General features: G+C 46.9%; 1 protein-coding gene across 1 annotated transcript in view; it reads right to left on the bottom strand.

The window, feature by feature from the left end:
- MERTK (MER proto-oncogene, tyrosine kinase) overlaps positions 1–14,789 on the bottom strand; it is a 124,394-nt gene that overhangs the window by 75,982 nt on the left and 33,623 nt on the right. The window contains exons 2-3 of the mRNA XM_056128811.1: positions 4,114–4,525; positions 70–170 (exon numbers count right to left, since the gene is read on the bottom strand). Coding sequence (XP_055984786.1) covers positions 70–170; positions 4,114–4,525 — 513 coding nt within the window. The remainder of the gene's footprint in view (positions 1–69; positions 171–4,113; positions 4,526–14,789) is intronic.

Genomic DNA, 14,789 nt, shown 5'->3' with positions numbered 1-14,789 from the left:
GGGTATGACATCAAAATTGAAAAAATTGAAAAGCCTGTGGCAATTGCTTGCTCTGGCCTTCAGGCTTACCTTGTACCTCAATGTAGATGGGTTCGGACACGATCTCTTCATCATTAATTTTCATCTTACAGACATAAGATCCATTGTCTGAACGCTGCACTTTGGTTATGCTTCAGAGAAAACACATAAGATATTTAGAGTGACTTCCTTAAAATCCTCTAAAGAAACAAAACATTCTTTAACTTCTTGCTCAGAGATAATATCTATCTTTCTTTCTTTCTTTCTTTCTTTCTTTCTTTCTTTCTTTCTTTCTTTCTTTTGTTTTTGCTTGCTTGGGGGCCACACTAGCTGGTTCAGGGATTATTCCTGGCTCTATGCTCAGAGATCACTCCAGGTGGTGCTCAAGGGAACCATGGTGGGGCTGGGAACTGGTCATTTGCCGTGTTCAAGGCAAACCCCCAATCCCCAGGATGGTTGATCTTATATCAATATGGCTTGAGCTTGGAAGCCAGATATTTGGTCAAACCTCGTTCTAGATATTTCAATGAAGGAATCTTTCAGATGTGATTAACATTTAAATCAATAGAGTCAGAGTAAACCAGATTATCTTCCTCAACCTCTGAACCTCTGGGCGGGCCTCATTCATCTAAACAGTTGAGAGCTTCTGAGGTCCCTTGAGGAAGACTGAATTCCACTTTCAAAGTGCCTTAGATTCAAGATGGGAGCATCAGTTTTTCCTGGGTTCCAGTCGACAGAGTTGTGATCTCTCTCTCTCTCTCTCTCTCTCTCTCTCTCTCTCTCTTTCTCTCTCTCTCTCACACACACACACACACACGATCTAATGATGCTGTCACTTGTCCTCATTTAATGGTAGCTACTACTCCAGGGGTCTCAAGATTAGGGCACCAGCCCTTCAGGCATTTGGCAAGCTCACAGACTTGTTGTTGAGGATGTAATAACTGGGACATGTGGGCTAATTTCTGGGCTAGAGGCAATTGCTCCACATCTCAGATGACCTGCTAAGGCCAGAACCCAGTTACATTCTCTCTGCACACAATGCATTTTGCTTGATTTTTCGGGGATGGAGTCACAGCAGGCAGGGTGTTGCCTTGAATGTGGTCAACAATTTCATCACAGTACCACATATGGTCCTCTGAGCCTATCAGGAGTTATCCCTGAGGCAGAGTCCCCAGTATCACTGGGTATATAGCCCCAAACCAAACCAATTAAAAGTCAATAAATTAAATGAAGGTCCAGCCTTCCTTTGTCCTGCCAGGACTTGACCAACCCCACCAGGGTGGAGTGACTGACTGTCCCCGCAGGCCCAGTCACTCCCTGTGAACAGGTATAGCACCTCCCTACAGATGTGCTATGAAAAGGTGAAGCTGAGAATTCCTCATATGTTTCCCACTTGGGGGTTCCAAACCTCTGAAAAAGGTGCATGGAGCTGGGGTGGGAAGGGAAAGCAGGGACTACGATGCTCTCAGCTCTCTCGTTAGCACAGAGGTACTGGTTTCCTCTCTTCCCATCATAGTCAAGCCAAGAAGAGCATGGTTAGAGGAAAATGAAAAAGAAAGACTTGGTTGTGTCAGTGACTTTCTTCCCTGCAACCCCCTCAACCCCCAACTTATTTATCCTAAAGCAAAATGAAACTTAACCCACACCCTGTCAAAGGTTGAAGCTAAAAGAGATGGGCAGGGTCAAAGGGGCCTGACTAGCTCACAGATCCCACAGACCACAGTAGTGTGGGTTCTGCTTTAAATATCAAAGAACAGGACATCCAAGAGATAGTACTGGGGTTTGGGCATTTGCTTTGCACGTAGCTAATCCCATTCCATCCCTCCCTAGCACTCCAAATGGTACCTTGAGCACTCCTGGGAATGATTCCTTGAGCACTGCTGAGAATGATCCCTGAGCACAGAGGCAAGAATAAGTCCCGAACCACCCCAGGTGTGGGCCCAAGTATTCACATCTAACTTGGACTGGAATCATTCAACCTGGGGCAATTCCAAAGTGGTTTTCTGCAAAGGGAGCATCACTTGACACACCCAATGTCCTGCTGCAATCAGAAAAACTCCATACCTCAGGACAGAGAGAATGAGACTGTCTCAGGTCACAGAGGATGCCAACTAGAGCTTAGAGTCCAGAGCAAGGCTCTCACTGCCACTCTGTATGGCCCTGACCTAATGGAGGCTCTCAGTGACCACTGACCAACTTAATTCTAAAGCTGTATGTGCATGGGGCTGAAGCAATAGCACAGCGGGTAGGGCGTTTGCCTTGCATGTGGCCAACCCGGGTTCAATTCCCAGCATCCCACATGGTCCCCTGAGCACCACCAGGGGTAATTCCTGAGTGCAGAGCCAGGAGTAACCCCTGTGCATCACCAGGTGCGACCCCAAAAAGTAAAATAAATAAATAAATAAAATAAATAAAGCTGTATGTGCATGAAGGTCTTCGCAAAGGCAAACAAACACAGTAACACAAACCCTTCCTGCATAAAAGAAACCAGGATAGGTGGGCCAGCATGTGAGAACAGGGCTGGGAGGCAGCTGCTCATGACCTAGAGTATCCTGGAAGAGGATGGCTCGACTTTCAGATGATGGCATATTCCAGATATTCGTGCCGGCACTTGTGACATTTTCCTTGCCATTTCTTTAGTCACTCAGCTTAGGCTTGTCAAAGCAATGGGGCCAACTGAGGTGTCACTAGCCCAGTCCTCAGAATTCTCTATTCCCGTGTCACTGTGCATGTAGCCCCATCCATAGCAAGAGGCAGCAGGTGTGTTGGGAAGAGGAAGAAGAGAGAAAGAGTTGGCAAGTGAAAGGTCTGGGAGAGCCACCTTGCTTTAAAAGCTCCTCACCCACCATGTCATTTGGATGTCTCTCATTTTGGGGGGTACAGGAGGGGCTTCCAAGCAAGTTCATGTCTAGGTGCCCCACCAACAATTTTTGGCCAACCAGGCTGTCGATTCAGCTCAAGGGCTAAAGGATATGATGCTGCCCTGGACCTGCAGGGGATACCTGGCCATCCCCCCTCCTTCAAGCCATGGCAGTGGTGGGGGCCTCTAAGGTCACACCTGGTGGTGCTCAGAGGCCTCCAGGGCTATACCCAGTGATGCTCAGGGGACCAGGTGGTGCTGAGAATTGAACCCAGGCTGGCGCATGCCAGGCAAGTGCCCCATCTCCCAGCCCCAGAGAGCTCTCATTCCTGCAGTAAAACACTATCCTTTCACTGGGAGAGTGCTGAGGATTTGACCTGACTTATCTGCCAGGTGGGAAGTGGTCTTCCAGAATCCAGAGCATCTGCTAACAGACACTTCTGGGGGAAGCAAAGATCAATTTAAAAAAGACCAACAAGGCTGACCATCAGCTGTGCTTGTTCCCTAATGGATTCTGCTAATATTATAATTATTATCATAGGAACACAAAAAAAAGGCCAATTTTTTTAGGTACAAGTCTTTTGCTTTTGAATCAGCAAAAGCAATGACAGGAAAGTTTTTAAAAGTGTGTGTGGGGTGGAGGGTAGGTAAGACAGAGAAGAGACCAGTATGACAATAATAGTTGGAAATGGTCACGCTGGACAAGAACTGAGTGTTGAAAGTAGGTAAAGAGATATACATGACAACCTTTCAGTAACTATGTTGGAGAGAGAGAGGGAGAGAGGGAGAGAGAGACAGAGAGACAGAGAGAGACAGAGAAGTGCCTGCCCTAGAGGCAGGCTGCAGATGAGGTGGGGGTTGCTGAGAAGGAAATTGGGGACACTGGTGCTGGGATATGTACACTGGTGGAGGGATGGGTGTTGGAACCCTGTATGACTGAAACCTAATCATGAAAAGCTTTGTAAGGATTTATCTTACAGTGATTCAATAACAAAATAATTTTAAAAATATACACAGGCTTGAAAAAATGGTAAAGCTGGACTGGAGAGATAGTACAGCAGACAGGATGCTTGCCTTACAAATGGCTGACCCAGGTTTGATCCCTGGCACCCCAGATGGTCCCCCAAGATTCCAGGAGTGATCCCTGAGTGCGGAGTCAGGAGTAAGCCCTGAGTACAAAAAAAGTAATGATTCTTTTTAAAGAAATTTTAAAAATGAAGAAAATAAATATATACCTGAAGGAAGTGATGATTGTGGTAGTTCGGTCATCAGAATAATACTGAGTGATCACATGATGTGCCCCAAGCAATTCCTTCCCATCTTTCCACCAAGAAATGATGGCACTATCATGGTACATGTTAGGTACGCTGATGGAACAATTAAACTTGACATCTTTATGTTCAGAGAGGACAATGCGGCCAACTGTGTGATTGAATGCAAGAGGTGGCAGGAGCTTTGTCCCAGCAGTGGTTGCCTTGGAAAGAATCCCATTCACTGGACTTGATCCTCTGTCCTGGGTTGATGAGAACAGCAAGGCAGGCTGGCTCTCATCCTGGGAAGATGGCGTGTGGTCAGTTTGCTGGGTCCCTGGGACAGGGTCCTGGGAGGGCAGGTTGGTCATGGCTTCTATCTTCACCTCAGCGAGAGCTGTGAAACAAAACAGATGTGCTGGGATGTGTCATCTTGACAATAATAGAGTTTCCCAGGGAGATTCCCCACTTATGAAGAGTAGCTGCCATGCTGAGGCTGGTAGGTGCCAGGGTCTGGGCCCAGATCATTGGAGCCTTCTTAGAAGGGGGAAGGCTTGCTTCTCCCACAAGGGAGCATAAAATGAGGTCTCCATAACCATGCCACCGGACTCCGCACCAGGCTGTTTCACATGGGGCGAACCAGAGGGAGGCGGGTGAAAGCCCTCTCCAACCCAAGGGACCCAGCTCTGGCAGCCAAAAGCCTCCACAATTCAACCACCTCCATGCTCAAGGCCACTTCCCACATGCTTGGGCTGAGCCTCACATATGAGTGAATATATTCCTGGACACATCATAAGACACTTCCTACCCATTCTCCATAATTACCACACCGCATTTGATGGGGTTCAGATAGTAGGCAACAAATCATAGAGGAAAATATGTATATATATACCAAAGCTCACATCACCCAAACTTTAACAACATGTTAGAGATATTCTATAGAATGTCTTAATAGCTCCTGCCAAAATAAAGAATCTTCACACTGCTTCCTGTAGAAATACTTTTTTGTAAGCATCTTCAGCAGTTCTTCATAACAGACAATATGAAATATATTATTTCAGTTGTGTTTTGGGACAGGGCTTGGGTCTTGGGATGGAAACATCCCGATTTTGGTGAATATTAAATGTAATCAAATATTGTGAACTAACTTATAAAATAAAAAAAAATTTAAAAAAGAGAAGGGGGCAGGCCAAGTCCCTGCCCTGTTGTATGACCCATCGCTCCTGCTTCCTCTCGCATTTAAATGGCCCCGCCATGTACCCCATCTCAGAGAAAAGCTGCTGCTCACTGAACCTGGAAGGCCTGAGATGCCACGGGGCTAACTCTCATAGTGCCACAGCTTCTGGAGCATGCAGCCACATACACAACTGTGCAACATCTCCAAAGTTCACAGTACTGACAGTCCAGCATAGATACAGAAAATTAGATGGGATAGCTGTACAGAAGCCCACTAAGTTTGATTAGCAACAACAATAGTACAGAAAACTCAACTAGCATCTAACAGTTCAGCAGATCCTCAGACAATAACTTTAGTAACACCATCATGAAAGACATATTGTAACAAGCAATATAAAGTAAATGATTTTGTGCCTGCTAAGGAGGCAGGCTAGGGGTGGGGTATAAATATCTTGGAACAAGGTAGAGGACAGGTCACACCAGTGGTAAGATTGGTGTTGGAATATTGAATACCTGAAATGACTGTATTATAAGCAACTTTGTAAATCACAGTGTTTAAATACATTTTCAAGTGTGTGTCGGGGGGAGAGGGAGAAGGGATTCCCCACTTATGAGGCCACCAAGAAAGAAATGGGGCATCCCAATGAACTGAGTGTGAGTGGAAGTTACTTAAAATACATATGACCACAACTTCTCAATCACTAGTTCATTCATGTGTTCATTCACCTCTTTGAAACGAACGTTTAACCTCATCCCCCTTCATCAAATTACTTTTAGTTGTGGCTAACTTCTTCACGCCCAACTCAACAGCACAACCAGAATGTGATGGTGTCTCAGGTTCCATTTCCCATGGTCTGCTCAAGCTCCCGAGATTAATCCCAACACCACATGGTCCCTGGGGCACTGCTGGGTAATGCCCTGCAGGCCCCAGGCCCTTGCCCTATAAATAGACTCTGCAGTAGATTTGGCTTGTATTGCTTACATTATCAACAAGCAGCCCCATAGAGGCGGGAGCCCAATAAAGATGCCATCCAGATTAAGTAAGTAAAAGTAAAGTAAAGGCCCTCCCGTTGATCATCAATTTGCTCGAGCGGGCCCAGTAACGTCTCTATTGGAAACTTTGTTGTTACTGTGTCTGGCATATCGAATACGTCACGGGGAGCTTGCCAGGCTCTGCCGTGCGGGTGAGATACTCTCGGTAGCTTGCCCGGCTCTCCGAGAGGGGCGGAGGAATCGAACTCGGGTCGGCCATGTTGGCTGCGTGCAAGGCAAACGCCCTGCCGCTGTGCTATCGCTCCAGCGTGTGGTAAACTATACCTTTTCTGTCTGTGTCATTATACCCCATGACATAGCAACTAGACTGCCTAATGTCCACACATCAGGACAGATCCCTGTACTGATAGACACACTACTGCATCTTATCAAGGTTGCAACTGCTCACAAGCAGATGCTCCTACAATTCTTGGGCCTCCATCTAACTCACTTTAAGATTGTGTATGGGGAGGCTGGAGCGATAGCACAGTGGGTATGGTGTTTGTCTTGCATGCAGCTGACCAGGGTTTGATTTCCAGCATCCCATATGGTCCCCTGAGCACTGCCAGGAGTAATTCCTGAGTGTATGAGCCAAAAAGCAAAGAGAGAGAAAGAGAGAGAGAGAGAGAGAGAGAGAGAGAGAGAGAGAGAGAGAGAGAGAGAGAGTAAAGCAGGGGAAGCAACATGTGCTTCTGTTACCAGCTAGGGAATTACTTGGAACTTCCAGCAAAATACTTGACTACTGGAGTGGGTCTGGAAAGGTTTTAGGTTCACTTGGCCACAAGAATTCTTGAAAATACAGACAGGTATAGTTATGTTTTTCACTGTTTTAATGGCATTTTCAGAGTATGCATTATATACTCGGTATTCATTCAAACAGGTTGGCCAAAGCAAATGGATGATATAGTAGGCACAGGAGACCCTGGCTTGGCATTTTGCTGGTTAGTTAAGGGGTACACAGCAGCAATTCCTCCCTACTTGAGGATGTTATACCCTCCCAGATTCCGAGCATGCAAGTACAGGCAGCTGGGCTCTGATGGGGGCATGCCACATCTGGTGAAGAACAAGAGGCAGGGCCAGGATGGGGCTCAGTGCATGCCTCACAGGTGTGAAGTCCTGAGTTTGGTGCCAAAAACAGTCAAAGAAGAGAGGGGCTGTCACTCTTGCCACTTCTTTCCAATATAGTACTGGAGGTACTTGCCATAGCAATTAGGCAAGATAAAGATATTAAAGGCATTCAGATAGGAAAGGAAGAAGTCAAGCTCTCACTATTTGCAGATGACATGACACTATACTTCGAGAATCCTTAAAGACGCCATGAAAAATCTCCTAAAACCAATAGATTTATACAGAAGATTGGCAAATTACAAAATTAATACCCAGAAGTTCATGACTTTCCTATAAACAAATAGAGAGAGATGTTAGAAAAATAATACTGTTCACATTCATGCCTCAGAAAATCAAGTACCTTGAAATCAGTTTAACTAAAAAGGGGAAGGACCTATATAAAGAAAACTACAAAATGCTACTTCAAGAAATAAAAGAGGACACTAGGAAATAGACACATCTCCTGCTCATGGATCAGGAAGATTAACATTGTCATAATGGCAACATTCCCCAAAGCATTTTATAGATTTAGTGCAGTCCCTATAAGTATACCCAAGACATTTTTACAAAGAATTAGATCAAACACTCCTGAAATAGCCAGAATCTGGAAACAACTCGAGGGCCTGAGAACAGAAGACTGGTACTTCTACGGTACATCTACACAATGGAATAGTATGCAGCTGTTAGGAAAAATGAAGTTATGAAATTTGCTTTTAAATGTATGGACTTGGAGAACATCATGGTGAATGAAATGAATTGGAGAGGGATAGATATAGAATGATTGGGCTCATTTTGTGGGATATAAAAAACAGAAAGAAAAACATAAGAGACCAATACCCAAGGACAGTAGAAATAAGAGTCAAGAGGATTGGTCCACAGTTGGAAGCCTACCTCAGATGCTGGGGGAGAAAGCAGCTGGAATAGAAAAGGAACCACCATGATATAGTTGGAAGTGATCATTCTGTGTGCTGCGTGCTGAAAACAAGTAAAGGAACAAACACAGTAACCCCTCAGTATCTGTATCATAAAACATAATATGCCGAAGAGGAGAGAAAGAAACAGAGAGAGAGAAAGAAGAAAAAAGAAAGAAGAAACTCCTGGGGGAGGGTGGCAAGAGGGAACCTGGGGACACTGGTGGTGGGAAATGTACACTGGTGGAGGGATGGGTATTGCAACACTGCATGACTGATACCTGACCATGAGCAGCTTTGTAACTCTGTATCTCATGGTGATTCAAATAAATAAATAAATAAATAAATGGGGGTGGGAAAAAAGAGGGACCAGAGATATTCTTTTATAGAGTATAAGGAGGTAAGGAATTAGTTTTGCACCCCGCTAAGTCATGTTCCATCCCCAGCACCCATACCCTCCCTCCCTCCCCTCCCCACCCCAGCCTGTCAGAGGTGATCTCTGAATGCAGAGCCAGGAGCACTGCAGGGTGTGACACCCCTTCACCCCTTCACCCCCTCACCCACACACACATAGAAGGGGGAAGAAAAGGAAAGAAGAAAAAGAGCAACAGATAGTTAGCTACACTTGAATTTCAAAGAAACAATAAATCCTTTCTAGGGTCATTATTTAAGTGCTTGTTTATCTAAGGCAGGTACAAGCAGGAGCTTCGTCTGGGGACAGAAGAGGGTCTGAGAATTGGTTCCTTGAGCTTCCTCCCCTCCATCTAATTTGGACCACACACATCCCCCAGCTGACACTCCCCAGCCTCCATCCCCAGCCTAGATGGCACTTACACTGCTGCCCAGGGAGAGCTGCCCCCAGCCTCCAGGACAAGAAGCTTCACTATAAGAAACCAGCATGGGGGAGTGGGGGGGACGTAAGGAGGGAGGGGGAGAGGGGCAGTGCAGAGCTCTCTCAAAGGGTAAAATGTGTGCTCTGTATGCAGGAGGCCCAGTGTTCAATCCCCTCCCCTCCCCTCTACAAGGTCCCCAGAACTCCTCCAGAAAGAAGCAGGCCCTGAGAAGAGAGCTGGGAGAATGCCTGAGCACAGCAGGGTAGACCCAACAGGAAGAGAAGAACCAAGCACAGCTCACAGCAGTTATTTGCTGGAGGTCTTGATAGGGTGGCAGCTGGGCCTTCTACAAGCTCTGGGGTGAGGGGGACTGGTATGGACCCGAGTGATCAGACAGAGGTGGGGTTTGTGATGGGCACTTCATTCCAGGGAGTGAAATGAGCAAGAGTGGCCGAGAGGGGAAACTTACACACGGGTGTGAGCCTCTGCTCTTCACAGGAGGTAACAGAGCTCAGTTTCTGGCACCCAGCAGACCCCCCCCTCCCTCCCTCCCCCCCCCCCACATTTTCCTCAGATTTGAGACTTCTTTCTGCTCTGACACTTTCAAGGGGGCTTCTTCTGCAGGCTGTGAAGTCCTCACAATGTTACTTTTTTTTTTCCTGCAATTGGCCACCTTGCCAACTGTCTTCCTATTCATTGAGATCCATGAGACAGGGAGTCTCAGCTTTGTCCACATATCTAGTTTTTCCCTCCAAAATATGTCCTTTTGGGGCTGGAGTGATAAAACAGCAGGTAGGGCATTTGCCGTGCAGGCGGATGACCCAGGTTCGATTCCCAGCAGCCCATATGGTCTCCTGAACATCACCAGGGATAATTCCCAAGTGCGAGTAATCCCTGTGCATCGCCGGGTGTGACCCAAAAAGCAAAAAACAAACAAACAAAAAAATATGTTCTTTTCATAGAAGGCAAAAAGAGGAATGAGAAAGACAAATAATGTCACCTTTGGGTTTTTTAATGTCCTTAAAATTTGAAAAAGTACAGGGGCCGGAGTGATAGTACAGCAGGTAGGGCGTTTGCCTTACATGCGGCTGACCCAGGTTCGATCCCCAGCATCTCATATGCTTCCCCCAAGCGCTGCCAGGAGTAATTCCTGAGTGCAGAGCCAGGAGTAATCCCTGAACATCGCAACATCGCTAGGTATGACCTCAAAAGCAAAAATAAATAAATTAATTAATTAAATAAATAAAAATTAAAAAGTACCAATTTAAAGGGAGCTTAGTTGATTCTAAGCACTTGACTGTGTGTTCACAAAAATGTGTTTGAGCTCTCCGGGTACATTCAGTGGCCATGAGCCACTTCCCCACTCTGGCTGGCCGGCGGAGGGGACAAGGCCGCCAAGCTGGCTGGTGATCAGTAGCTGTTTATTCCAATCTCCGTCCCATTTGATTCCATTTCCTGGCACCTATTCCAGTCTCACTGCGCTCCTCATTTCAGTTTCCTCCTGCCCCTCATTCCCATCCCCAAGGGGGGACTAGTCTCCCCTTGCCCAGTTTCATAGCCTTAGTCATAAACCCAGGCCCACCTCTCTCCACATTGAGGTAGCAAATACACACAGGTGTGGTAGCACACAATCAACATATGTAAAGCCCTTCCTTTCCTGGAAGCTGCTTCTAAGAAAAAGAACTCATCCTGCTAGGAGATCCGCTCAAGGGCTAAATTTCTCCTTTCCTTAGCCCATATTTATTTAAACAGTTATCTTAAATTTACTTCTTAATAATCTTCCTAGTCATTTTGTATGGACACGGTGAGAGAGATATTAAGCTTCTAGGATGGCTCTTCTGGGGACATTTCGCTATATATTCCAGACTACAGTCCTCAGGCCAGATTAGTTCGTCCTAACCCCAGCAGGGTCCTTGTCCAGTCACTTCTCTTTGGGTCATGACAGAATTTGTCCATAAGTGTGCTCTTAACTTGTTATAGGTTTTATGGCGCTTGGCCTGTACCGTGTTGATGCCAGGATAGCTCACAGTTTGCCCTGAGTCCATCCAAATCCCTTCATCAGGACCCTGCTTTTGGGGTGTTAGGAACTAAGGGCAACTGAAGTTTAAGTCGAGTAAATATGACAGATGCCCAGTAGTAAATATTATTCGAAGTCAATTAATTCCCAAGTTAAAAGTTAAGTATCAACTGTCTTCCTGTGTCTATACAAAAAAGGACACTGCTCTGGAAATAAACTATACAATAAAGAGAGAGAGAGAGAGAGAGAGAGAGAGAGAGAGAGAGAGAGAGAGAGAGAGAGAGAAGCAATATTTCAACTTGTTTACATAAAATCCAGAGTCCTAGAAGAATGTGACTTTACAAGTCACAGGGTCTGATCTGGGGATAAGTGATTGATTAACAGATAGGAGAAGCAGAACGCAAAGGAGAAGTTAAAGATAAACACAGAGGAATGGGAGTACCTTAGGAGCACTGTGATGGGTGTAACCCAATAAACCTGAGCTCCCCACAGCAAGGGAGAGAGAACAAAACAACTTTATCCTACACTTGACTTCTGTGTTATTTTTGTTTGGGAGTCACACTGGGAGGTGCTTAGGGCTTGGCTCTATGTTCAATGATCACTCCCAGAAGTGCTCAGAAAACCCTCAGGTGCTGGGTAGTCTGTGTGCAAGACAAGCCCTTTAGGCACTAGCTCTTGGGCTCCAGAAATCAGCATTTTAAAGAAGCAAGGAAAGTTACCAAACCTCTGATTATAGCTTGGGTTATGACCTGCAGTTTCCTGTGAGCTAAGCAGCTCACAAAGCACCGGGCTGGGCCACAGTCTCACTGATGTCACTCAAGTCTGGAAGCAAGTCAAACCCCAACCCTGTCTCTCACTGCGATGCTTCCAGATAGTGCAGTTTCATAACCTGATGAGCCAGAAGTGCGTTGAAGGACTGAACTGGCCACAAGCACCTACAGGACAACTCTGGCTCTCAGATTTGCTGCAGGGAACAAAGGTCACAAAGACATACACCAGAGAGGAGCAGAGATGGGTACCAGAGTCACAACAGAGGCAAGGGTCAGGTGCTTGGGGCTGGCAGGGGTTGTTCTGAAGGTGTTAAGAACTCTTCCCTCACCCTCTCGGACTCTGTCTGTTCAGCACTCCCGGGAGTCCCAGCTAGACTTCCCCTTTTCTAGCACCTTCTTCAATCCATCACTTCGTTCGATCTTTCTCATGGCTGAGGGAGACACCCTATTGCTGTCCCGGTTCACAGGCAATCCTCAAAGTTTTACTGGGGGCTGGGGAGATAGTATAGCAGGTAAGGTGCTTGTCTTGTATTCGGCTGACCAGATTTCTATCTCCATCACCTCATATGATCCCCTGAGCCCCACTGGGGGTAATCCCTGGGCAGAGTCAGTGTGACTCCAAAACAAGCAAAGAAAAAGAAAAAGAAGGTTATTGAATGAATCGGTGCATTGATAGTGCAGTGCCTCTTCTTAAGAGAAAGAGGAGGAATAAGGCCAGGGCGAGAGTACAGCAGGTAGGACACTCGCCATGCATGCAGCTCACCTTGGGTTTTTGAGCTCTAGCACCCCATATGAGTCCTTGATCCCCATCAGAGTGATCTCTGAGCACAGAGCCAATAGTCCTTACTGAGCATTGATGAGTGTGGAATCACCCCAAAAGCATTTAAAAAAAGAGAGAGAGAAAGAGGAGGCCTCGAGATGCTATAGAAGTCAGGGCACATGCAAAGCAAGGACCAGCCAGGGCTTGACTCCTGGCACCACATGATTCTCCCAAGCGCCGCGGGGTGCAGCCTTAGAGGCCCCCAGCATGAACAGAGTGGGCCCAACATCCCTAACACTGCAGGCCCGAGTAAGCAACATAGCCTCCTCCAGCTTCTGTGCTGAACCAATGAAATGCTGGTGGAACCTCCGGCCCTCAGGAAACAGCCCCTTTGGCCTCTAAAATAACACTTGAAAGAAAAGTTTTGTGAGAAAGAAAGAAAAAAAAAAACCCACCTTCAACCAGCAATCACAAACCTGATTGCTCCCAGATTGTTAAAGCTAAGCCCTCACTTCACAGTTCACAGTGAATGCCTCTCAGCATTTGGAAGGAGTTAAAGGTGGGGGGTGGGGGGGGAAGCCGAGGTGGGGGACCCGCTCACATGAGCTCTGGAGGACCACCTGTACCAAATATAGCAAAGCCCAGTGGGGGAACAGGATGGAGGGGCTGAGGCCCATGGAACCCTGGACCTGATTTTACAGAAAGGAAGGGGAGAAAGTGGTGGAAGGCTGAGCCTGGGTGGGAGGCAAGTGGTGGTGTTGACAGTGTGTGTGGGGAGGGGGGTGGTCAGAGGTGGGGGGCTTGAGGGGGATGGTGTGGGCTGGCTGCAGGGTGGCAGGAAAAAAATACAGGGAAGTCCAAGAACAATGCCGCAGTGCTGCACTTAGGTACAAAGTGTGGTGACAGGGTGTCGGTAGATCAGACTGTTCACAAGGGTCCCAGCAGGCCTGGTGTTACTGGATGTAAAACAGACGCCTGGCTACACTTGAATTTCAGTGGTGCAACTTCAGGCACTGGCCTCCGTCCGGGGCACAGAGCAGGACAAAGAATGATTTGGAAGGGCAGTGAGAAGTCAACTCTCTGTGAGAGCATCAGGAGAACATGAAGGAGCTCCAGAACACAATAGGGATCAATTAGCATGACTGTCCCCTATTCCCCAGTTCCCCAGTCCCCACTCACTGGCTCTTAGAGAGAGAGAGAGAGAGAGAGAGAGAGTGAGCACCACACATCTCTCCTTGGCTATGAACACACAGCCCAGCAATGCAAATGCCAGAAGTCTCAATGGCTGGAAGAGGCCCCTCATGATCCCCCTTTGGCTTCTACCCCACTATTTTAACGTGGGCAACTGACTTGTTTTTTAATGGAAGTGCTAAACAAAGAAAGACTCTCCATGTCCTTTCCTGGGAAGGTGGGGTGGTACCCATGCAGCCAGAAAAGAGAGTTCCGGAACATGTCTGGGATTCCTCCTCCATTCCCAACTCTCTACTCTGCTTCCAAACCACACAGAAGATCAGAATCCCCAGGGAAGGTTTTACATGTGCCCTTGGTGTCTAGATTTCACCCAGAGTGAGTTTCTAGAGCTGCAGTCAGTTTGGGTATCCAGACATGTGAAATCTCCTCTTGTGATGATTCTACTACGCAGCCAGGACACGTGGTTCAGGAGTCCAAATCGCTTGGGGTAGAGGTTTCTGAGGCCCACACTTAAATGCTGGTGACTTGGGAGCAGGGAAGACAAAGAATTCCAGAGCTTTGGGGGCTGGAGTACGGCCCTTACTGGGTTCAATCCCTGGCACTACACACACACTGCACACACCCAGAGAGGCAAGACTATGGCCCAGCTAAACTCAGCAGCCAAAGGATGTGTGTCAATCAGATGTCTCCCTGAGACCATCTCCTCACCCAGACATGACGACAGACAATACCCACTTCTCTCAAATAAGAGCAGACTCCTCTGTGTTTAACACTAGTGTGCACATCCATTTGATGAAACATCTGATCTGTCTTACTTCAAAGATGCAGCTAGTTAGGCCTGGCCCAGGGCGGAGCATATGGAAA

The sequence above is a fragment of the Sorex fumeus genome, unplaced genomic scaffold (genome assembly GCF_029834395.1).
Source record: "Sorex fumeus unplaced genomic scaffold, SorFum_2.1 ptg000006l, whole genome shotgun sequence".
NCBI lineage: Eukaryota > Metazoa > Chordata > Mammalia > Eulipotyphla > Soricidae > Sorex > Sorex fumeus.
This window is presented reverse-complemented; position numbering and strand designations above follow the sequence as displayed.